This window comes from Acinonyx jubatus, chromosome C1 (assembly GCF_027475565.1).
Source record: "Acinonyx jubatus isolate Ajub_Pintada_27869175 chromosome C1, VMU_Ajub_asm_v1.0, whole genome shotgun sequence".
NCBI classification, from domain to species: domain Eukaryota; kingdom Metazoa; phylum Chordata; class Mammalia; order Carnivora; family Felidae; genus Acinonyx; species Acinonyx jubatus.
This window is the reverse complement of record NC_069381.1, coordinates 41,970,027-41,995,565: the sequence shown is the minus strand read 5'-3', so window position 1 is coordinate 41,995,565 and position 25,539 is coordinate 41,970,027. Positions and strand designations below refer to the sequence as shown.

General features: G+C 37.8%; 1 protein-coding gene across 1 annotated transcript in view; it reads right to left on the bottom strand.

Annotated features, from left to right (window-relative positions):
- The window catches only part of ZYG11B (zyg-11 family member B, cell cycle regulator), a 91,137-nt gene that overhangs the window by 40,658 nt on the left and 24,940 nt on the right, over positions 1–25,539 (bottom strand). Inside the window, exons 2-6 of the mRNA XM_015086232.3 lie at positions 24,626–24,791; positions 13,219–13,973; positions 4,716–4,856; positions 1,899–2,075; positions 489–553 (exon numbers count right to left, since the gene is read on the bottom strand). Coding sequence (XP_014941718.2) covers positions 489–553; positions 1,899–2,075; positions 4,716–4,856; positions 13,219–13,973; positions 24,626–24,791 — 1,304 coding nt within the window. The remainder of the gene's footprint in view (positions 1–488; positions 554–1,898; positions 2,076–4,715; positions 4,857–13,218; positions 13,974–24,625; positions 24,792–25,539) is intronic.

The window sequence follows — 25,539 nt, the reverse complement described above, 5'->3', positions numbered from 1 at the left end:
GAAAACAAGGGAATCGTTTATACTTATTTGAATCCAACTATCTAACCTCCCTTAACCTCTGGTTAAGAAGTTTCTTCTATAACTCAGTATCAAATAACAGTAATAATAAGAGATATGATACAGAGAAAAGAACACTGGACCTAGAACTAGAAGGCTTGAGTCTTTCTAGCCTTGTAGTCACTAGACACAAAACTCTGATCAAGACATGGAATCTAAATGCCTCGGTTTCTTCAGCCTACAATATTGTGTGGATATTCTAAAAACCATAATATAAAAATATACATTTTTAAGCAAAGAGCTATGAAAACAGGGGTCAATCTGCTATCAGGAATGTCAAAGTACTAAATTAGAGAAAGTAGAGTTAGCATTTCATAAGTTAATGCACAATCCCATCCACTTAATTAACTGTACACCAAGGCTATCCCAACTGGTAAGAAATGGCCCAAGACAGATTTTGCCCCATTTTAAGTTCTAGGGCTATCACTTGCCTGTTGAATGGAACATCTTGAAGGATCCGGTCACTGCAAAGTGAAAGGAGGCAATTCTTCTGTAACTAAAGAACCAAAGGGAGAAAAAAATTCCTGAATGAAATATTGCTTTGTTATTTTTTAACCAGGGGTAGCCTTTATAAAAAAAGGTGGCTGATGAAATACCAATGATTTCTTACAACTTTTATTCTGCCCACCTATTGTTGAAAGACTAACTTCCACTGGACCCATACAAGTTTACTTGCACATTTTTTTTTTGTCTCCATTAGACAAGATAGGATAATAAACAGAGTTAATACCAGCTAATCTCCTTTCCTTCTGGTGGCCTTTGGGTGGATCTTGCTTTTTCCTCTGTCCACCTGGCTTCCAGAGGCCACAAAAGCCAAAGCCTAAAGTTCATCCAATTTGGCAACTGCCCTCAATGAGGGAAGCTATCTTTAATGATTCACTCACCAATCTGGGTTGTCTTATTTAGTTGGTTTTTCACCTCTGAGTATTTTTTTAACATAATTTTTTTTAATGTTTATTTATTTTTGACAGAGATAGAGAGGTAGCATGAACAGAGGAGGGGCAGAGAGAGAGGGAGACAGAGGATCCAAAGTGGGCTCTGTGCTGACTGCAGTGAGCCCGATGTGGGTCTTGAACTCACGAACTGTGAGATCATGACCTGAGCCAAAGTCAGACACTCAACTGACTGAGCCACTCAGGCACCCCAACCTCTGAGTATTTTTTATTAATTTATCAACTGCCTGCTAAATTTTAATTAAAAATATAAGGGTACCTGGGTGGCTCATTTGGTTGAGCATCTGACTGTTGATTTCAGCTCGTCATGATCTCACGATTCATGAGACTGAGTCCTGCGTGCTAATGGGAGTGAAGCCTGCTTATGATTCCCTCCCCTCTCACCCTGCCCTCCCCCTGCATATATGCACATATGCTCTCTCTCTCCCAAATTAAATTAAAAAAATTTTTTTAGTATAATTCAAGCAACATTTTTAGTTTTCATCCTGAGGACAGGACAGGTTATGTAGTCTACCATAGTGCTAGAAACAGAATATCCACGTCTTATTCGTTTCTGTATCCCAGTACTTGATAGTGCCTGGCCCAGAACAAATAGGCTATGGCTGTTTGCTGAAATTATCACAAACTCAAGATTGAGGTGGAAGATGTGTTTTTTTATGGTTTGCACTATTTCATTTGGATTTAAATACTTTTAGGCAGGGAATGCACTCTTTAGTTTTCTACTTTTCTGTTGTCCTACACTCAGTCATACCATAAATTTATTACTTTACAGCCTGTAAAGGCATTTGAAATTCTAGTCTTGGTCTACTAAATTGAACTTTATGGAGATGAGGAGGAGGGTAGGGGATACTAAAAGGACTACTTGATCTGGAATTCCCACATGCTTACCTGCTGGTGATTGGGAAAATGTTCCATGGCTTTGAGCAGCAAATGGGTCACATCGGCCAGCAGTCGGACAGGCATTCCTGCAGCAAGATCTTGCTTAGTTAAGTTAAATACACAGGCGCTTGCAGCAAGTTGTACTGGCAAATTCATAGGGTGGTTTCTCATCCCAGTAACCACAAGCTGGAAAAAAAATTAGTTCTTTTTATTTACAGTATAAATACAAGCCCTCTTAACATAGCATCATTACTTTGCTATCTATGATAATTTCTATGATGTCTTATCTTTTTTATCCTCAAGTGCAAAGAGCCTAGGGCATAGTAGTCACTCATCAACATGTAGTTCCTGCCTACCTGGTTCAGGAAGGTATCAAGTTGTTCATGTTGGGGTATTTTTCTGTTGGGCTAATGAATTTTCTCTATTCAGATAACTCATCTTTGTATTTTTCAGACATAGTACAGTGCCTATTATACACTAAGCACTAAATAAATTTTTACTGACTTTAGAGTAAACAAGTGGCAAACTTTTCATTTTCAAATCCCGACATTCAGTTCCTTGAGGACACTGCTAAAGTTACAGTACCATAAAATCCATTCACTTCCCTCTGGGCCTAGATAACCACTTCTCATCTTTTCCTCTCTCCTCAATCCTCCCAATCTTCACTATCAGCTGAAGACCTTGCTTCCAATTACACTGAGAAAATGAAAACATTCAGAGAAGACTTTGGGATTCTCACTACCACATGTATCCCCTTTACCAGTATACAAACACCCAAATGCTGCCTTCCTGCCCACTACCATAAAGGATCTTTTGGGCTCATCTCGGAAAGTAGGCCCTGCACTTATATATATATGCTTCTTGTTTACTCAAGGACATTGCTCCAGCTCTTCTTCCCTCTCCTATATCAATTTTTCATTCTGTAGTGGATCATTCATATTAGCATAGGACAAACAAGCTATTTTTCTCCCATCTTAAAAAAGAAAAAAAAAAAACCTCCTTCTTCGGTTAACTATCATCTTTTTCCTTTGCGCTCTTTTGCAGCTAAATTCCTTAAAAGAATTGTCTATATTCTTTTAAATTTCTCTGTACCATTCCCTGAATCAATGAATAAGTATTTTAGATGAGGACTAGAGGTCCTTTGTTGCTCAGGTTCATAGTAACCAAAACCAAAAAAAGATAGTTCATATACCAAGTACCAATATCCTCTGGTATATATGGAGGGGATGACAGGTGTTGGGGACAATAGCATCTCAGTGATTGAAATCTTAAGCACCCCATTCTCAAAATTTAAGATAACTGGCTGGTTAAGTCATTTTTGGCTCTGCCACTAACTTACTGTTACATTATTTAATCTCACAGACCCTCAGTTACACAATCTGTAAAATAAGAGATAAAACTTTTCTCTTGGGATTATTGTGCCCACTAAATGAGGCATCAAATATAATACAGTCCTATATTCACTGGCTTCAAATGTGTATAAGAATTATCTTTGGGGATTATAAAAATGCAGATTCCTGTCCTCATCCAGCCCTATTGAATCTAAATTTCTTGGAGTGGGGTTCACAAATATACTTTTATTATTTTTTCATTTAAAATTTTGTTTTTATTTTTACAAATATGCTTTTAAAATAAACAATATCCCAGACTCCTGGTGGACAAAGGACCACATTCTTTTTTTTTTTTTTAATTTTTTTAACATTTATTTATTATTGAGAGACAGAGAGACACAGAGCGTGAGCAGGGGAGAGGTAGAGAGAGGGGGAGACACAGAATCTGAAGTAGGCTCCAGGCTCTGAGCTGTCAGCACAGAGCCTGACACGGGGCTCGAACTCACAAACTGTGAGATCATGACCTAAGCCGAAGTCGGTCGCTTAACCAGCTGAGCCACCCAGGCACCCCCAAAGGACCACATTCTAACAAACACTGCCCTATGCTATCAACTAAAATTAAGAATCTTCCTTTCTTGGGGCACCTGGATGGCTCAGTCAGTTAAGCATCCAACTCTTTTTTTTTTTTTTTTTTTTAATGTTTATTTATTCTTTGAGAGAGAGAGAGAGCATGAGCAGGGAAGGGACAGAGAGGGGGAGACACAGAATGTGAAGCAGGCTCCAGGCTCCGAATTGTCAGCATACAGCCCAATGCAGGGCTCAAACTCATGAACTGTGAGATCATGACCTGAGCCAAAGTCGGACACTTAAATGACTGAGCCACCCAGGTGCCCCAAGCATACGACTCTTGATTTCAGCTCAGGTCATGATCTCCCGGTCATGGGATCAAGCCCCAAGTTTGGCTACACACTGTGCCTGGAGCCTACTTAAAAAAAAAAAAAACATACTTGCTTGGCCTTCAAAAGCTGTCTTGGTTAAGAGATTTTAATTGAGGAATAACATGAATTAATTATGAAAGCACAGGTGGTTAATAAGTGTCATGGAAAGATACTTTATGGAATTCCAATATTGTATTTCTTTAAAAAGTCTATATGGAAGCAATACAATGCAGTAGTGTAATTCTAGTGTTATAATTCAATTTTCTACTATAGATGGTGAAAAAAATATCACACTGGTCACTGGTTTTAGGTAGTTAAATATGAGGTGGAAGGCAATGATGTTGCTTAATGAGACTACTATAATACTTCAAAAACTTTATGCAACTATTTTCTCTCTCATTTATGGCTAAAAATTAAAAGCATACATCATCAATCCCATTACCCACCCCACCCCCCAAAGTCCAAAGATTAAATGCAAATTTTCACTATTTTCTTCACAAAACCATCATCTATATCAAGGGAGATAATTTCAAAATGTTCATGTTCCTTATTCTTACCTTTAAAATTTCTGGCTTTGTTTTTTCCATCACATGAGTCAGGCTAAAAAGGTGAAATAGGGCTTCCCGGACAAAGAATGCCCGTTCACTGTACCGCTTCAATGCTTCTGCAATCTGAGTTTCATTGGCTTCTCCAGACACCTTTGAACATAGCCATAAGATTAGTTTTTAGGATTTTTTCAACCCTCTAACTTTCCAAACATCATTTGCATAGATGGCACCCAGGATAACTATGTAAGGCCTGAAACAAATGGGAATGATTACTTTCCAACCTACCCAGGATAGTCATCCTGTGAAGGTGGACATATGCTAAAGAGATGTTAGATAGGCTTAGACCCCCCTATAAGCCTATGGGTAAGATTTTCTATAGTGCACCTAAAGTAAATCCTAAGATATTTAACACTATTTATAAAGCCTTACCACGTGATTAGATTCTTATCTCTCCCTTAAGGTAACCCCTTAACTTCCCTAACTCAATGTTAAAGCTACACTGGCCTTTTTTCTCTGATCTTTTAAATTTTTTTTTTTTAATGTTTATTCATTTTTGAGAGAGATTTAAAAAAGCATGATCTCACGGTTTGTGAGTTCGAGCCCCGCATCGGGCTCTGTGCTCACTGCTGGGAGTCTGGAGCCTGCTTCAGATTCTCTGTCTCCCTTTCTTTCTGCCCCTTCCCCATTCATACTCTGTTTCTCTCTTTCTCAAAAAATGAATAAAACATTTAAAAAATTGAAAAAACAAAGGACATATTATTCAAGTCAGGAAAGAGGTTACTTTTGTGGAGAAAGAGGGAGCTGTGATCTAGATGGGGCACACAGAACTTCAGGGTAGCTGAAAAGTTCTATTTATTAACCTGAGTAATGTCCTCAAGTGTGTTCACCTTATTTGCATCTTCTTAAGCTACACATTTGTTATTTATGGTCTGGACATCTGTCTTATTCACATTAAGGTAAAAAAAAAAAAAAGCAAAAACAACCTCTATCTGTCATTCAAGGAGCTAATCTCTTTAAGTTGGAAGATAGACTACAGGACAGATGTGTGCCAATTGACACAAGAGCACATATTAAGCATTTATAAGACTGTAGAAATAACAAGGGAAGTTTTTTTACAAATTCTTTTTAAACTATGTAAAATATACACACATACATATTGGTCTTGATTATGTACTCACATATATAAATGGTTATTGAATAATGAAAAATTTCTAAGTGTTCAGTTCTTTTTTAATCATCCTAAACTTTTTCTTAGATTTTCTTAGATTTAGAAAGACATTAAAATATTATGTGAAATAAAAAGGATTATAAGCAGGAAAATGTAGAAAATGTATAACAATGATTTCAGTAATACTTGATTTACTCACATCTGGTTGATTCAACTACTTTTTAATATCTATATGAAATACAGCCTCAAGTTATCTTTGAATGTAAAATTAAAGAATTTTTGTTACTGGGAATTAAATACTCTAAACAAATTTCACTGCATGTATGTTTTATTCAGTGATCAATACTTCTCTAGCCAGTGATAAACCTTCAAATCAAGTAATCTGGCTCCTCAAACTATAAGCATCTTCAGTTAAGTCAAGTTCATATGCTAGATGATAAAAAACAAGTATCTGTATGTATTAGTTTCTCAAACAAATTAATTAATTAATTAATTTAAGGTGTGTGTTTGTATGTTTGTCAAGAGTGCAAGCCAGGGATGGGGGGGAGGGGCAGGGGGCAAAGAGAGAGGGACACCAAGAATCCCAAGCAGGCTGACAGGATCTCAATCTCACCAACCATGAGACCATGACCTGAGCCAAAATCAAGAGCCAGACATTTAAATGACTGAGCCACCCAGGTTAAAACAGAGAAAATGTCCTCAACCACTAAATTAAGCCTTGTTAATATTTAATATACTGAGTAAAATTAAAATTTATATTCTAAGGAAAATTTTCCTTTTCTTTCCTTTTTTGTTCTTAAATGTTTATTTATTTTGAGAGAGAGAAAGCAAGCAGGGGAGAGACAGAGAGAAAGGGAGAAAAAGAATCCCAAGCAGGCTCCATGTTGTCAGCACAGAGACTGATGCGGGGCTTGATCTCACAGCCGTGAGATTATGACTTGAGTGGATTTCAAGAGTCCGGACACTTAACAGACTAAGACAACCAGGAGCCCCTAAGGAAAAATTTTCTTATAGCACTCTGTATATAACTCTATTATAGCATCTTCCACACTGAATTAAAGCTATTTTAAAGTTTATCTGTATCCTCTCCACTAGAATAGAATTCCTCGAGGGCAGGGGCACTAACTCAGACATCTTTAAAAAGTACTCAGTAGGAGACTGTCTTTGAAGCTGTTCCTGAATTTACAACTGAGAGAACACGGCAGCCCAGAACGGCTGCCCAGAACGCCAGGAGGGGAGATTGATGCTGTGGGAGAAAGGGGTTCATTATGGCAGATGACCTAAAGTGATTCCTGTATAAAAAATTACCAAGTTCAGAGAGCCTTGGTGACTCAGTGGTTAAATGTCTGACTTCAGCTCAGGTCTTGATCTCGTGGTTGACATCAGGCTCTCTGCTGTCAGTACAGAGCCTGCTTTGGATCCTCTGTCTCCCTCTCTCTTTAACCCTCCTCTGTTTTCTCTCTCTGTCTAAAAAATAAATAAATAAATAAATAAATAAATAAATAAATAAATAAATAAGGGTGCCTGGGTGGCTCTATTAAGTGTCTGACTCCTGATATAAGCTCAGATCATGATTGATTTCATGGCTTTGAGATAGAACCCCTCATCTCATTTTGGGATTCTCTTTCTCCCTCTCTCTCTGCCCCTTCCCCACTCTTTTTCTCAAAATAAATAAACTTAATTTAAAAAAAAATTACCAAGTTCTGGAGCCTGGAGGTACAAGATCGAGGTGCCAGCATGGTTGGATTCTCGTGAAGGCCCTTTTTTGAGTTACAGATTACAGACTTCTCATATCTTCATATGGTAGAAGGAGGGCTAGCTAGCTCTCTAGCCTTAAATAAGGGCACTATTCCCATTTATGAGGGCTCTACCCCCATGGCCTAATTACCTCCCAAAGGGCCCACCTCCAAATACCACCACAATGGGATTAAGGTTTCAATATATGAATTTTGGGGGTGACACATTCAATCCATTACAAACATATACATACATGTGCCTGTACTTGTTATTACATAAGTTGCTTCCTGTATGCTCTATTCAAAACTGTGTGTTTTTCACTTAACAATATACTTTTGAGATCAGTCCTTCCCAGTACGTATAAAGAGCTGTTTGGGGTTTTTAATAAATAAATAAATAAATAAATAAATAAATAAATAAATAGAAGTACTTAGTAAATGTTTTTTGAAATGGATCAACTCTTCTGCCTAAAAACTTATATAGCTCTTCACTGAATGTTGATTATTACAGTTCAATATAGGGGTCTTAGTTCAAGGGAGAAGTCTAGCATATAGATTTAAGGACCAAGAAAAGGAACACTCCAATATTTAGAGACCTAGAAGAGGAAGAAGAGTTTTTTATAAAAACAAGACAAGAGTAATACCCAGGAAGCTGAGTAAAAATAAGTATTTCAAGGAGGATAACATCAGGGGCTCCTGGGTGGCTCAGTCAGTTAAGCGTCTGACTTTGGCTCAGGTCATGATCTCACGGTTCGTGGGTTCGAGCCCCACGTCGGACTCTGTGCTGACAGCCCAGAGTCTGAAGCTTGCTTCGGATTCTGTGTCTCCCTCTCTCTCTCTGTGTGCCCCTCCCCCATTCACATTCTGTCTCTCTCTCTCTCTCTCTCTCAAAAAATAAACATTAAAAAAAAAAAGGAGCATAACATCAACTGTGACAAATACCACCTTAGATCAGATAAGATAAAGACTAAGAACTAATATTGGATTTAGCACATTTCCAGTGATTCTCAGGGACTGGGAACCACAGCATGCTAGATTACCCCAAAGTCTGGGAATGAGATGGCCAACAAATCCTAGTTGTGGAGGGGCACCTGGGTGGCTTAGTTGGTTGAGTGTCCAACTCTTGATTTCAGCTCACGTCATGATCCCACAGTTGTGAGATCAAGCCCCATGTCAGGCTCCATGCATGTGGAGTCTGCTTAAGATTCTCTCTTTCACCCTTTGTCCCTCTTCCCCATTCATGCTTTCTTTCTAAGAAGAGAAAATAAAGAAAAGAAAAGAAAAGAAAAGAAAAGAAAAGAAAAGAAAAGAAAAGAAAAGAAAAGAAAGGAAAATAAAAGAAAAAAGAAAAGATGGTAGTTATGGAAAAATGGAAGATTCAGGAAGCTGATGGTGACAGGAGAGCAAATTTGGTGGGGAAATACTGACGACAGAAATTCTATGGTAAGTAGGAAAGTACTTAAGATTCTCAAATACAGACAATGAGATGTAGTGGAAAGGACACATGCTTTGGCATCAAATAGTCCAACACAAAGGCAGACTCTAGTATCAGTTGGTTGTAACCCTTAAAGCCATTCCCTCTCACTGAGGGCAATAATACCTCTCTCAGAGAGTCAAGAAATCCAACTAAGTAATATACATGAAAGTGTGATAAACAAACCACTTGTTCTTATAACCACCAACTCAGAGTACCACATAATGCCTTATAAGGAATACTGGAGAGTCACAGTGTTTCTATTTCTTACATTCTTTAGTGTGGCCTAAAAAACTGAGGCACGTAAAGCCAAAAAGCCAACCTCAACTAATTTAAAGCATCACACTACTAAGAATCATTTCAGACAAGTTTTTCATCAACTTTGCTTAACTGGGCAATTTTTTAAAAAAATTTAAGTCTTTTAAATTTATTTTGAGAGAGACAGAGACAGTGCAAGTAGGGGAGGGGAAGAGAAAGAAGGAGAGAGAGAATCCCAAGCAGGCTCCGCCCTGTCAGCACGGAGCCTGACACAGGGCTTGTACTCAAGAAACCGTGAGATCATGACCTGAGCCGAAACCAAGAGTTGGACGCTTAATAGACTGAGCCACCCAGGTGTGCCCCTACACTGGACTGTTTTTAAAAAAGAGATTTGGTAATCTCGGCTCTCCTTCCTTAACATGACTATTTTTCAGTTCTCAAATTAGTAAACAAATAACTTAAAAGGAACATCAATTTTTGAATATAGTTGAATAAAGGGCAAAAGTTCCAATGATCTCTTTAAGTATGTTTCTTTTTTTAAAATAATCTCTACACCCAATGTGGGGCTAGGCCTCATGACCCTGAGATCAAGAGTTGCATGCTCTCCCAATTAACCCAGCCAGGCGCCCCCCACCCCATGATCTCCTTTTTTTAAAAAAAAAAATTATTTTAAAACAATTCTCAACTTTAGCTGTATATTGCAATCACCTCGGGAGCTTTAAAAAAATACTGATGCCTGAGCCCCACTTTCCTGTGGTTCTGATTTAATTGTTAAAGCTCTACAAGTGATTTCTTTTAATCAAAAATTTTTTCCAGGGTTGCCTGGCTGTCGCAGTCAGAGTAGCAAGCGACTCTTGATCTCAGGGTTGTGAGTTTAAGCCCCACATTGGGTGTAGATTACTTAAATAAACAAAACTTAAATTTTTTTTCCAGTTTTATCAAGATATAATTGATATATATCACTGTATAAGTTTAAGGTGCACAACATGATCGTTTAATACATGTATATACTGTGAAATGATTACCATGATAAGGTTGGTTAACATATCCATCACCTCACATAATTATACTCTAGATGATTTTAATTGTAGTCCAGGTTGAGAATCACTGCTTCAATGTTTACAGAGGTAGAAACTAGACAATAATAGCAAATAAAGTAGGTGCTTCATATGGCCAAGATTTCAAAGCAATAACCGTTCTGTTCGTGAAATCAAACTTGTTTTCACAGAGGCATTATGGAATACAGATGTCCTACTAGCCTCAATTTTGCAACTTAGGCTAATTCACTGAAGAGTCTGTTGGTTTTTAAAAAGAATTAGCAAAAATTTTACTGCTCTGGTATCACACCAGATCCTCTGGTAGGATTTTTGCCTTGAGAATATTATTTAGCTTAATGTACCAGGAACACATTCCTTCCATCCTTCAGGACACAGGTCAAGCTCACCTTTTCTGGGAAATTCTCCCTCAATTCTCAGCACACAGGGATTTCTTCTCTTCTAATTTTTGCCATTCTTTACCATCAGACCAACTTGCTAGGCAGCAATTTGTAACATTACAATAGTAATTTACATTTTTATATTTCCTTCATCAACAAGCCCTGTGCTAAACATCTGTCTTGTTCCATAACAAGTTGTTAAGTAAGGTCCTCACACTTCTTGTTGCCCTGAAGCTGGCTTATGCAATCTTTCCAAGTCTGGCCCTGATGCCTACTTCTCCAGCCTTATCTCATTGCTTTATGACTTTCTACTGTTGCGTTCTAGCCATAGCGGCCTTCTTTAGTACCTTGGATGTACCATGCTCCTTCCTATTACATGTATTTACATATATTATTCTGTCTAGAATGTCCTCTACCAACCTACTCATCCTTAAGATTTACACCTACTCGGAGTACCTGGGTGGCTCAGTCAGTTAAACATCCAACACCTGATTTTGGTTCAGGTCATGATCTCACAGTTCATGATCTCACAGTTTAAGCCCCACACTGGGCTCTGTGCTGACCATTTGGAGCCTACTTAGGATTCTCTCCTTCTCTCTCTGCCCTTCCCCACTCTCTCTCTCTCTCTCTCTCTCTCTCTCTCCCACCCTCCCTCCCTCTTCCCCCCCCCCCCCTCAAAATAAATAAACAAACTTTAGAGAAGGGGCACCTGGGTGGCTCAGTTGGTTAAGCATCTGACTTCAGCTCAGGTCTTGATCTCATAGTTCGTGGGTTCAAGCTCCATGTCAGGCTCTGTGCTGCCAGCTCAGAGCCTGGAGCCTGATTCAGATTCTGTGACTCCCTCTCTCTCTTGTCCCTCCCCTGCTTGCACTCTGTCTGTCACTCAAAAATAAACATTAAAAAATTTTTTTTTAATTCTTTACAGAAGCCTAAATTAAATCAAGTTTGTTGAACATTCTCATACATAATACTGTGTATCTTCCAGATTCTTAGCACAATAAAGTTTAAAGCATATATATGTGTGTGTATATATAGTATATATAAAAATATATATATGTACGTGATATATATTTAAACATATATTTAAATGTGTATGTGTGTGTATATATACTTAAAGCACACACACACTGTTGGCATATGATATTTGATTGTCTGACTCCCTCACTAAATTACAAGCTCCATGAGGGCAAGATCACATCAGTCTGGTCTCACCATCAAATCCCCATGTCCAGCACAGTGCCTAGTGCATGGAGGCACATAAACATTGAATGAATAAAAAGAGTGACTCAAAATCATTTTTTACATTCTATTTTTTAAGGTCTAAATTTACAAATAATTTAAGAACTGAGATGTTCATAAGGTGTTTACAACTAGCTTTTCCTTCTCCTTTTTTGAGTCAATGCTGGTTACTCAAAAAAGATACCTTGCCATTTGGGTCACAGTATCCGCTTCTAGGCCATCCCTGACTCTGCTCCAGGTGGGATCAAAAGATGCTTCTGCTTAAGTAGTGTTGGCAGTAGGGGGAAAAAAATGGGGCTCTGGAATTAAACATAAATCCAGTTGTTGGTTCTAACTAACTATAAAATCATGTAATTTCTATGAGTCTGTTTCTCATCTATAAAATGGGGGTGGGGGGAGCTAATACCTATCAATGTAAAGCATTTAGAGGATACAGTGTATATTAGAAAAATATTAGTTTTTCTTAAACTTGCCATTATTCTATCCTTCAAGGTCTGACTCAGATACTATTTTTTCCATCAAGTCCCAGATTCTCCAGCTAGAAGAAATTTCTCCTACTCTTACAGCAATTACACTGATCCTTGGCTTTACAGTTGTTGAGGATTGTACCATCACCATTCCTGTCAGACTTAGCTCCTTGGAGGCAGATCCTGTATCTTTTTCATCTTTCAATCCCAAGCTGTACAAAGCAGATGAATTTAAACTATTAGGCATGAAAAACCTTAAGAAAAGCAAAATTCCACCATTTCTACAGCAAAGATCTCCTTGGAGAACTTGACTTCCCAATGGATACCAATTCAACAAGGAGTTTTTTAAAGCAACCCATTAGAAATGGTATGTTTCAGTGGTTCAAAATATCTAAACATTACCAGCATGAAAATGATCATTTATCCAGGGCCTACTAGGACTTGCACTTTACATATATGACTATTAATTTTCAGAAGAATTCTGTAAGAATATCTGTTTTACAAATAAAGAAATGGAAACCCAAAAAGTTACATCCATAGCTTGCTCTGAGTCACAAAGCAAGTAAGCTAGGATTTTTATCGGAATTCTCTCACTCTAAAGCAAGGCCTTTCCACTATACAATGCCCTCTTTCACAAACATGTTCCATATATTGTTAGACATTCATCTTAGTGGAGTTTTATGCAAACTAAGACATTGGTCAGCCTGACAAAATAATACATTTTTAAAGTCTAACCTTCAAATGTCCTTCGCCGGTGAGGAATTCAGAGTAACCTGCATCAGTGGCCAGCAAACCTACAAACTGCATGCTGGGCCGTTGTTGTATAAAGGCTTCAACAGCTTTATCTGTCACATGCTTTCTCCCAGAAACATCTAGTGAGACAAGGTTGGGTAGGATGTCCTTTTGTTCTAGTAAGCGAAGAGCTATGTCTGATGTAAACTGTTTATCATCTGAAATATCAAGATGATTCAGATGTTTCAGTTCCCGAACAACATCCAATATCTGGGTAGTTGTCATTTTTAAACATTTCAAGTGGTGCATGGTTAGAGACTTGAGTCGGTCTTTGCAGGCCAGCAAAGCTGTGATGTCTGTGATCGAGGTGTTAGAAATATCCAGGCTCTCTAATCTTGGCAACGAGGCAACTTCAGCCAGGTCTTCATTATAAAAGAGAACGTTAGTGATGCTTAATGCTCGAAGGCCAGAAAGCCGGCTGAAGCACCGCTCATAAGGATCTTCAAGGGAGAGAGTTAATGAGTTCAGCACTAGGCACTGGAGATTTTGCTGGATCCATTTGTTACTGCCAAGCCCACTGATGATGTCTGTAATTGTGATGTCAGCATTCACACCTGTGGCATCAAGTTCCACTAACTTGTGGTGGCAGAAGGCTTTCCGGAAAGCAACCGCAGAGATCTTGGCTTTGCGAATGCAAGCTCGCTTTAAGCGCATCTGGTTGCCCCTGAAAATACCTACAGTTCCATCATTCAGTAGACCTGGAAAAAAAACAAGCAGCACTTAATTTCAAAAAATGATTAAAGAATTGCTAAAATTTCCAGCATACTTTACATTTCCAAAGCACATCCATGTAACAGTATTTCATTTAATATATGTTAACAATTCCACAAGATAAAAATATTATTATCTACAACTTGCAGATGAGTAAACTGGGGCTCAGAAAAGTGGCTTTCCAAGATCAGAGAGCTAGCAAGTGGCAGAATCAGGACTGTGGTAGATATTACAGATATTCACTAATATCTGGTTCTACTTGCCTTCTTGGACACAGAGAGAACTACATTTTCCAGCCCACCCTTAGCGTTAGATGGGGCCATGTGCCTAGTTCTGGCCAATGGGCTTTAGGCTGAAGGACCCTAGAGTCAGTGCATGATTTCCCATGTTATCTTTTCCTGCATGACAAATGAGGAATCTTAAGTTCTAGACAGTATAGTTTTCTGAGACTGGAGTCTCCATCAGCCTGGATCCAAGGGCAACCATGGAGAGGAACCCTCCATGTACTTGCACCATTTATGTACCATAAGTGAAGTATAAATAAACTTTGTGTTAAGCTATTCCATGTGGGGGATTAATTTGTTACTACTACATTATGAGTTTATTCTTCAATTTCACTATAACACATTATTATACATACAAACATATATATATACACACACATATATTTACCACATACATGTCTATAACTCATTGAACCACTGGCTAGATCTGAAATTTTATTAAAAGTATCTAGAGGTTATAACCCCTTTCCGTCATATGAATTCAAAGTGGATACAGCAACTTTTTAAACTCCCTTAGGGGCGCCTGGGTGGCGCAGTCGGTTAAGCGTCCGACTTCAGCCAGGTCACGATCTCGCAGTCCGGGAGTTCGAGCCCCGCGTCAGGCTCTGGGCTGATGGCTCAGAGCCTGGAGCCTGTTTCCGATTCTGTGTCTCCCTCTCTCTCTGCCCCTCCCCCGTTCATGCTCTGTCTCTCTCTGTCCCAAAAATAAATAAACGTTGAAAAAAAAAAATTAAAAAAAACTCCCTTAGAGATCTACCTGATCTTAATAGTGCCAGAAGTATATGATGCTTTGGAACCACATCTATCTCAACAATATCATGAATCAATTAAACAACATTTACTGTGAAAGAAATAATGGCCATGCCAATATAAGATGGCCTAAGAATAGTTTGAGGTAAGTGAATAGTTGGGACCAGGTAAATAAATAGCCTGGAGTCAAGGGAAAAACTCTAAGTGGTACTTCAGCAGACTCATACTAAAGATAGAACTTGGGCGGTCAGCCTCTCACCCTTAAATTAGAACGAAAGTTTTTTTGTTTTTGTTTTTTTCTTTTAAGGGAGCACTGCCTTCTAGTGGATTTTGCAGACTTATTTATGGTTAAAGAGTTAAACTCAAGAAAAACCTTTACCTGTCACAGCGGACAAAAATGACTATATATTAAGAATTACAGGGGCACCTGGGTGGCTCAGTAAGTTGAGAGTTAACCTTGATCTCAGCTCAGGTCATGATCTCACAAGTTTGTGAGATGGAGCCCTACATTGAGCTCTGCGCTGGTAGCATGGAACCTGCTTGGGATTCTCTCTCTCCCTTTCTCTCTCTCTGCCCTTCTCCCACTCTCTCTCTTTCTCAAAATAAATAAATAAACTTAAAAAAAAAAAGAATTCCATTATTGTGGAATCATTGTGCTGTCCAATACAGTAGCTACTTAGCACACACAGTTATTGAGCACTTGACATGCAGATAGTCCAAATTGAGGGATGCTGTAAGTGTAAAATACACACTAGATTTTGAAGATATAGTACAAAATATGAAAAATATCTCACTAATAATTTTCTTACTGACTATATGCTGAAATGTTATTTTGGATATATTAGATTGAATAAAAATATGAATTAGTTTCATGTTTCTACTTTTTAAATGTGGTCACTTGTAAATTTAAAATTTCATGGGGTGCCTGGGTGGCTCAGTAGGTTAAGTGTCCGACTTGGCTCATGTCATGATCTCACAGTTTGTGAGTTCGAGCCCCACATTGGCTCTGTGCTGACAGCTCAGAGCCTGGAGCCTGCTTCAGATTCTGTGTCTCCCTCTCTCTCTGCCCCTCCCCTACTCTCACTCTGTCTCTCTCTGTTCTCAAAAAGGAATAAATGTTAATTTTTTTTTTTAATTTCATATATGAGTCACATTTGTGGCTTATGTTGTATTTCTTTGAGCAGTGCCATTCTAGAGATAGTCTTAAACCACCTCAATTCTATTTCAGGGGAGTTAATTTAATTAATTCATGGTAAGTTTCCAGCCACTGAACAATTATTAAACAATTATTATATGCCAAACACTATGAAATGTATATACAAAGAAAAATAGGATATGTCCCTAAACTCAAAGAATTCAAAATTCCATGGAGTAGAAGTCTCAAACAATGGTAACAAACTGAAGTATATGGTATACCAGAGCTAAGTACAAAGTACCATGAAAACAAAGAAAAGGAAGCAACTCATTATGCCTGAAGACCTAGAAAGATTCAATGGAAGAGGTGATCTTTGAGTAAGTCCTTCAAAGATGAAGAAAAATTCAAGGATGCAGAAAGGTGAGTGGTATTGAAAGAATAAACAGCATAAACAAAGTCTTAGCATACATATATCAAATCATGTTGTACACTTCAACTAATATGTTATATGTCACTTTTATCTCAATTTAAAAATGCCCTCCCAAAGACCTCAGAGATGTGAAAGCACAAAAATAGTTAGGAAATGGCAAGTAGTTCTACACTGCTTGAACATAAGAAAGGGTAGAGCTACGTTTCCCTAATAAAGAGGGGAAGAGGAATGAGATATGCTCAGAGATTTAAGCATGCAAGTGGGGAAAGACAAGAAACAAGATGGGAAGGTGAGTTGGGGCTAGATCATGCTTAAAGAGAAGAAAAGCAGATCAGCTAGGGACCTTGGGACCCAATGAATGACATGATGAAGTTCCTGAAGTTTTTTTCCTTGCCCCATATATCCCTCTTAAAGTTGAAGAAGTTGGCAACCCAGAAATGCACACAGGGACCAAAAAAAAAAAAAAAAAAAAAAAAGCTCCCCCCAAATCTGTTCATTCTAGCTAAAGAACCAGGAAGAAAGCAACCTAACAAGACAGAAAACTTTTATTTTATTTTAAAGATTTAATTTTTTTAAGTAATCTCTATACCCAGTGTGGGGCTCAAACCCACAACCCCAAGATCAAGAGTCATATGTTCCAGTGACTGAGACAGCCATGCACCCCTGGACAGAAAACTTACAGGCAGTAACTACTTTACTTCAGCCAACCACCACAGAAAAGACTGTGGTCCCACCCTCACGCATACCATCATATGCCAAGCGGGGGGCCTAGACTTTTACCCTCCTTACCTGTAACTAGTTGCCTCAATCTCCCCACAGGAAGGTGTTAGAGAAGGCTGAGTAGGGAGCCAGGTCTCTCATCCTTGTTGGGTGATAAGAACCAGTTTCTCCCCTCTGATGGCAGTGGATACCATCCAGGGAACTTGGACTTTCACATCCATCTGGCAGTAATGAGGTGCCCTTCCCCTCCCTGCTGGGATAGTCTCATACACAGCCTGATGAGGAGTCAAGTCTTTCACCAATGCCCAACAGTAATGAGGCCACCTCACCCCAAAATGTCAGTGGAAGTCAAATGGGAAGAGAAATGAGGTAGTCACATCCCTCTCTGCTAGGAAGATATCAGTAGAATCCTAGTGGGGAACCAGAACTCCATCCCTTGCATAACTGTACTGAGAAGCCCCATGTCTTGGGTGTCAACAGAAGTCAAGAGGGGAACCAGAATATATACCCCAATCTGGCAATAACAAGGTAGGCAATAAAAAGGCCTCTACCTTCCTCAATGGAATGGTGTCAGGGACACAAACTAAAACAGAAAAGTCCCATAATACTTCAAATGTCTAGATGTCAATCAAAAATCACTTATTATACCAAGGAATCACTTATCATAAGATCTCAAAATGAAAAAAGGCCATCTATAGATGTCAACACTGAGATAAGAGAAATGTTAAAATTATTTGACAGATTTTAAATCCTTTTTTTAAAAAAATGTTATTTATTTGAGAGAGAGAGAGCACGCAGGGGAGAGGCAGACAGAGAGGGAAAGAGACAATCCCAAGCAGTCTCCACACTGTCAGTGAAGATCTTAACGTGGGGTTCGATCTCACAAACCGTGAGATCATGACCTGAGCTGAAACCAAGAGTTGGATGCTTAACTGACTGAGCCCCCTGACATCCCTTGACAGATTTTAAAGGAGCCATCATAAAAATTCATAAGTAATTATAAGCAAGCTCAAAAGAAATGAAAAATTGCCTCAGCAAACAAACAGAAAATATAAAAAGAACTAAAGGGAAATCTTAAAAATGAAAAATAATGGTTGAGCTCAACAACAGAATGTAAGGAACAACAGAATCAGTGAACTAAAAGATAAAACAACAGAAATTACTTAAATCTAAATAACCAGAAAAACATATATATACTGGGAAAAAAAGTGAATAGAGCTATTTATGTCGCTGCAGTCCCAGAAGAAGAGAAAGCGGGCAGGACTACAAAAATACTTAAAGAAATGACTCAAATACTATCAGAATGACTCAAACAAAAAACAGTAATAATAGCAAATGCTGGCAAGTATTTGGAGAAACTGAATTAGTCATATATTGCTGGTAGGAATATAAAATGGTAGAGCTACTCTGGAAAACAGTTTTAAACAAATTTTAGGAGCACTGGGTAGCTGATCAGGGAAATATTCAAGAATTCCTGGCCAGTGCTGAGAGACCCCATCTTTACATTACTGACGCCTCCTCATCATGCAGGTCTCAGCCAAGTTATTGCCTCCCTGGAGAAGCTTTCTCTGACCATCCAATCTAAAGTAGATGCCTTCTTTTTTTATTCTCCCTGAGAGAACCATGTTCTTTTTCCCTCAGAGAATTGATCACAAGTTGTAATTCCATATGTTGGTTTGCTTCTTAATTACAGTTAAGTAAGTTAACAAGTCCTACTGAACAATATGCTCCATGAAAGCAAGATTCCTCCTGTGTTCAATATTGTACACTCAATACCTAACATAACACCAGGTACACAACAGGTGTTTAATAATTTTCTTCTTCTCCGGAGCTTCCTTCTTATACATTTTACTTCTACTGGGCCTCTTCTGAACCCACTAGTAACCCCCTCTAGACATATGTTAAGGATCTTCTGTTGAGGACCCTTGTGCAAACCAAAAATGGAAATAGATTCTGAGTTAGGATCAACGTTTTCCTGTTTATACCACAAAATATATTTGCACATATTTTTTAATGTCAGTTTTGTCTTTTATAGATGAAACTTTCTTCAGTTAAGACTGATTTTAATCTTATAGTGACTATCACCGTGCATTACAAAATGTGCTGTCAAATTTTGATATCATATACATACATTTTGTAAAATAGTTACTCCTGGTCTCTTTGGGCCAATCTATATTAAGTAAATTTTTTTTCTTTTTTTTTTAAAAATATTTATTTATTATTTAGAGAGAGGAGGGGGTAGGAGGGACAGAGAGATGGATACAGAGGATCTGTCACAGCAGAGCCTAATGTGGGGCTTGAACTCAGGATCTGTGAGATCATGACTTGAGCCAAAATCAAGTCAGTGGCTTAACCAACTGAGCCACACAGGTGCTAAGTAAAGTTTTCTAATAACTAAGTTTAAGGTTCTACATTTAATAGTAATGGAATTAAAACAGCAAAGAATTTTTTTAAATTTTTTTATTATTTTTTTTAACAGCAAAAATTTTTAAAAAGAGCATGATATCTGGAAATCAGTCCTGTGTTTAAGTCCTGGTTCCAACATTTATTGGCTTTTTGACACTAGACAAATTATTCCACAAGTCTAAGATTCCCTATCTATAAAATGGGAATAATTATGTCTCCCTTACAAGGACTGCTATGAAGATTAAATAAGACAATATATATAAAAAGCATTTTGCAAACTGAAAGCACTACCCAAATGTCATTACTACATCTGAAGGAAATCTTTCTGGATTATCTTCCCCTTCTTTCAAAAATGAACATATTTAAGAATCGCCTACTTTTTTCCATGACCAATAATTGTACTTGCTACAGTATATTTAAGCTAAATCTTCCTTCACTGTCATACTATCTACTTGGGTTGTTAGTTGGCAGCCTGTCCCCTTTAGATGATCAATTCTTAGTTTGTTATGAACCAAGGGGGGTGCTTGGGCTGCTCACTCAGTTAAGCATCTGACCCTTGATTTAAGCTCAGGTTATGATCTCACAGTTCAATGGGATCAAGCCCCGCATCGGGCTCTGCACTGAAAGCCTGCTTGGGATTCTCTATTTCTCTCTGTCCCTCTTTGCTGCTTCCCCATTCTCTCTTAAATGAACAAACATTAAAAAAGAGAGAGAGAGAGAGAGAGAGATCTTTCTCAAAAAAAAAAAAAAAAAAAAAGACCCAAGGTAACTAGAACCATGTATATTTAAGAATATGCTCTAGATTATCTACACTGATGTGGGTATTATTTAGGAGTATCTATGGGACAAAGTGACTTAGGATCCTCCTACTCTACCACAGTTCTCAATACTCCCATTCAAGAATATGCTCTAAATGAAGGTTCCTCAAGCGCTTCTTTCAAGAAGTGAAGTACACAAGCCTAAATGCAAGGATTTCGCCCGACAGCATTTTTTATTTCTTTCTGGTTTAGACTATAGACAGCAAAGGTGACCAGCAATGTGAGCTCCAGATAAGTGGGGTACTACTCTGGGAGTATGAGCTCTCAGTCACCTAGAAAGTCTAGTTGACTATTCAAGGATGAAATCCATAATGTTTCAAAAGGTATTATTCTTTTCAATTTAATCTCAAAACAGAAGGTTGAACTTGTCAAGGTGTATCAGTTTAGATTAGGTACAGAGGCATTACCAGTAGATGACAAAATTCTTATTCTGATTTCTAATTCTTATGCACACATTCCCTTGAAAGTTTTTAGCACCATGACACAGAATAAGCAAAGATTATGGCAAGAGAATCAAAGATCCCCACAAGTAAAACTTGTTAGCATCTGGCTTATTTTATTTAAAAAAAATTTTTTTTAACATTTATTTATTTTTGAGAGATAGAGTCAAATACAGCGTGAGCAGGGGAGGGGCAGACAGAGAGGGAGACACAGAATCTGAAGCAGGCTCCAGGCTCTGAGCTGTCAGCACAGCGCCCAACACGGGGCTTGAACCGTGAACCGAGATCACGACCTGAGCCGAAGTCATACGCTTAACCAACCGAACCATCCAGGTACCCCAGTATCTGGCTTATTTTAATAAAACCTGCTACCAGTATCATTACTCCTTTGAATTGGGTAAATAAGAAAGAATTTTTGATGTAAAGAAGCTAAGTATTTTCTAAAATCATTATGCTATTAAAAAATATTATAAATTCTAAAAGTATTCATAGGACTTCTTCCATTTTATTATGAAAATCTTCAAATACACAGAAAAACTGATATAACAATTTTATAAATTGTGACAAGAATTGGCAGTATGTTCTTTTGCATATTATCAGTAGTATCCACTTGTTTTTCAATTTTTCATATTTTAATTATTATCTCTTAATCTACATTTGACAAATACATAAGTTGAATTTCAAACTTGTCATGTAACATATAATACAGCCTAGAAGTACTGTAAGGTTTTTTTCCCGCAGATTTCTACTTTTTATTATTTTTTTAAGTTTCTTTTTCCAAAGGGCTTGAATGTTTTAATGGATAATTTTTTAATTTAATTTAATTTTTAAAAATTTACATCCAAATTAGGTAGCATATAGTGCAACAATGATTTCAGGAGTAGATTCCTTACTGCCCTTACCCATTTAGCCCATCCCCCCCCCACAGCCCCTCCAGTAACCCTCAGTTTGTTCTCCATATTTATGAGTCTCTTCTGTTTTGTCCCCCTCCCTGTATTTATATTATTTTTGTTTCCCTTCCCTTATGTTCACCTGTTTTGTCTCTTAAAGTCCTCATATGAGTAAAGTCATATGATTTTTGTCTTTCTCTAATTTCACTTCGCATAATACCCTCCAGTTCCATCCATGTAGTTGCAAATGGCAAGATTTCACTCTTTTTGATTGCCAAGTAATACTCCATTGTATATATATACCACATCTTCTTTATCTACTCATCCATCGATGGACATTTGGGCTCTTTCCATACCTTGGCTATTGTTGATAGTGCTGCTATGAACATTGGGGTACATGTGTCCTTTCAAAACAGCACACCTGTATCCGTTGGATAAAATATCTAGTAGTGCAATTGCTGGGTCATAGGGTAGATCTATTTTTAGTTTTTTGAGGAATCTCCATACTGTTTTCCAGAGTGGCTGCACCAGCTTGCATTCCCACAGCTTTCTACTTTTTAAATTTTTATCTTTACTACTGAAGTATAGTTGGCATACAATGTTATATTAGTTTCAGGTGAATAGTATCCACCCTTGATTGTCTGCAAGTGGGTATAATTTTTGCAAAGAGATTAAGTAATTCAGAACATTTTTTGGTGAATAAGGCAGGTAATCACATTGGGGTAACACAATGGGAGGGCAGGTTATTTCTCTGACTCTCAGTTTCCTCATCTGATAGCAGCTTGCAAAGGAGAGGTAGAAAACACACTGATGAAGCATATAGCCTCTCTAAGACATTACTTTGGAGTATAACTATTTAGTTACACTTAAAAATTACTTCCATAATTTTACCCATATAAAGCATTTGCTACAGTGCCTGGTATGTGATAATAAGTATTCAATAACTGTTAGCTGCTATTCTTAGCTATCAGTGGTTATATTTCAAAAATAATGTGGCAAAGTTAAAACTTTAGTTAACATTCTTTTTTTTTTAATGTTCATTTTTTATTTTTGAGAGAAAGAGGGAGAGAGCATTTGCGTGTGGGGAAGGGTCAGAGAGAGAGGGGGACAGAGGATCCAAAGAGGGCTCTGCGCTGATAGCAGTGAGCCCAATGCCGGGCTTGAACTCACAAACCGTGAGATCATGACCTAAGCTGAATTTGGACACTTAACCGACTGAGCCACACAGGCGCCCCAACATGTATGCTTTTGATTTACAAGATTAGTTATATGTATATATATGTGAATTGAGTATGTTAAGCATAATCATTAAACTAAGACTAAGAAAGAAATGTTGGCACTGTCATAATCTCTTAAATTCTTGCGTAGCTCTGTAAGGGATCTTTAACTTTACCATATGTAGTACCTTTGAAATTTACCCTAGTTCCTTTTGGCAGGCTGGAAGAATTCAAACAGACTACAGACTTGAGCAACTAGTGCAAAAAGGAGTGCAGACGTCTTCTTTCCAAAATTATTCCAAAATGCCTCAATTACAGCCTTATTTCTCCTACCCTTCCTTGGAATGCATTATCTAGATTCAAACTTTATGTATATATAAACTATGTATATAAATATATATATATTTAAGGCCACAGCAAAAATGTATAGCATTATCTGGCATCTAGGAGCAGGGATATCTCTAAGGGGGATGTAGAAAGATTGTGTGGCGGTGAAAACAGCACAGATTTGGAATCAGACAGACTTACATTTAAACCAGGACTGATGCATTGTGACCTTTAACAAGTTACTTCTCTGAACCTAGGTTTCTTTATCTGCTTATATATAAATGGGATAGCAATGGTTATTTTAGACGGTTTTTGACAAAATTCAAGGAAAACATAAAATGTCTGGCATGTAACAGGCAATACATAAATGATAGTTGTTATTATCGCCACACTTTCATTCTATTTTATACTTGTGGACAAATTTTATTTTCTACTTGTAAGAGTTTATAAACCAGAAATATATAAAGACATTATCCCTTTGAACTTAAGCAGAAATAACAAAAATCCTCAATATACGTAAACAGAATTTCAGAGAGAAGACTTTCCCAATTTATGTTCAGAATTTGTTTTTGAAAACAGAAGTACTAAATTAAGCGACACTTTCCCAATTCAAAGGTCAACAGCAGAAGTTAGTTTCTCCCTAATAGTATTTATTCTCCCACTGCCAAATGAAGATGTAAGGTAGGGGTGCCTGAGTGGCTCAGTCGGTTGAATGTCTGACTCTTGATTTCAGCTCAGGTAGTGATCCCAGGGTTGTGGGATCGAGCCCTGTGTGGGGCTCTGCACTGGTCATGGAGCCTGCTTGGGATTCTCTCTCTCCTGCTGCTCCTCTCCTGTTCATCGTGTGTGTGTGTGTGTGTGTGTGTGTGTTTCTCTCTCTCTCAAAAGAAAAAAGGAAAAATAAATGTAAGGTATTTTATACCAGCAAATTTCTAAATGGATATTTTGAAAGTTTAGATAAATTATTTTTGCCATGAGAAAAGCAAAGAAGAAGAAAAAGAAGAAGAAAGATAAAAAGCAATTTTCCCATATTAGAAAAGAAAAACGCTTATTCCAAATTACACAGTAAGTGGCAGGATAGGCAAAAATAAATGAATTCCTCTTCCTGGAATCAGGCTCATCTGGCCTTTTCTAAGAAAATAATTAAATGGCCACAGCAGCATTTCAAAATCCAATGCCAATTAACAGTGCATAATTCTGGTTTCCTCTGTCTAGTTTTTACCATGAAAGGCCATGGTCTGAAGCAGTCGATCAGCCACCTCCTGTGGGAATACTCCAGGTTCCTGCAGACACAATGTTCCATCTTGTCTTGCTGAACAGAACTTCTCAAGGTGAGTAGTCAGGAAATTTAAGCAGATATCAAGTAAGGAATACGGAGATGCCTCCTCCTTAGAGCCCAGAAAAAACATAAAAGGAATACAAAAGCCAACAAGTTAGTTTCTAGGAAAGTAGAGAACAAAACATTCATTTACTCGTTCAACAAGTATTTTTACTCAGTCCACCATATGTTAGATATTGTGTTAGGCAGTGGGAATACAACAGGTGGCCCATGTTTTCAAGAAGCAGAAGAGAAACATTTAAACAAGTATTTACATAAAGTGCATTAAATACCATATTAGAGGACACATTGGGTAGTATGTAAGCACAAGCAGGGTGCCCTAATCAGTCAAGAATGGTCAGGGAAGACCTCAGAGGTATAGCAGATTAATCTTCCTAAATTACTATTCATGACCCTTCCCTGCTCAAACCTTGAATGGACTTCCATGTGTCTGAAGAAGACAAAATTCTTAGATTATTAGACTGATGACTCAGTTCTTCCAAAATCTAGCCCCATTTATTTTCCAACTTGATCTCCCACAAAATCCCCATCCCAATCTGATAATTTAAACAAGATGAATTTCTGTGGGTAAAAGAATTTGCTTTAGGTGTTAGCATCCTCAAAATAGAAAAGGTTAACCCAGTTATTCCAGTCTGAGGAATAAAGAATTAATCAAATAAGCACAAAGATGTGAGTGTAAGGGTTTTAATTATAGAAATAAACACTCTAAATATCCCCAATAATATAATTAAAATACAATTATAGGAGCTATTATTCATTACATGCTTTCTATGTGACTGTGCTGAGTATCTTACATG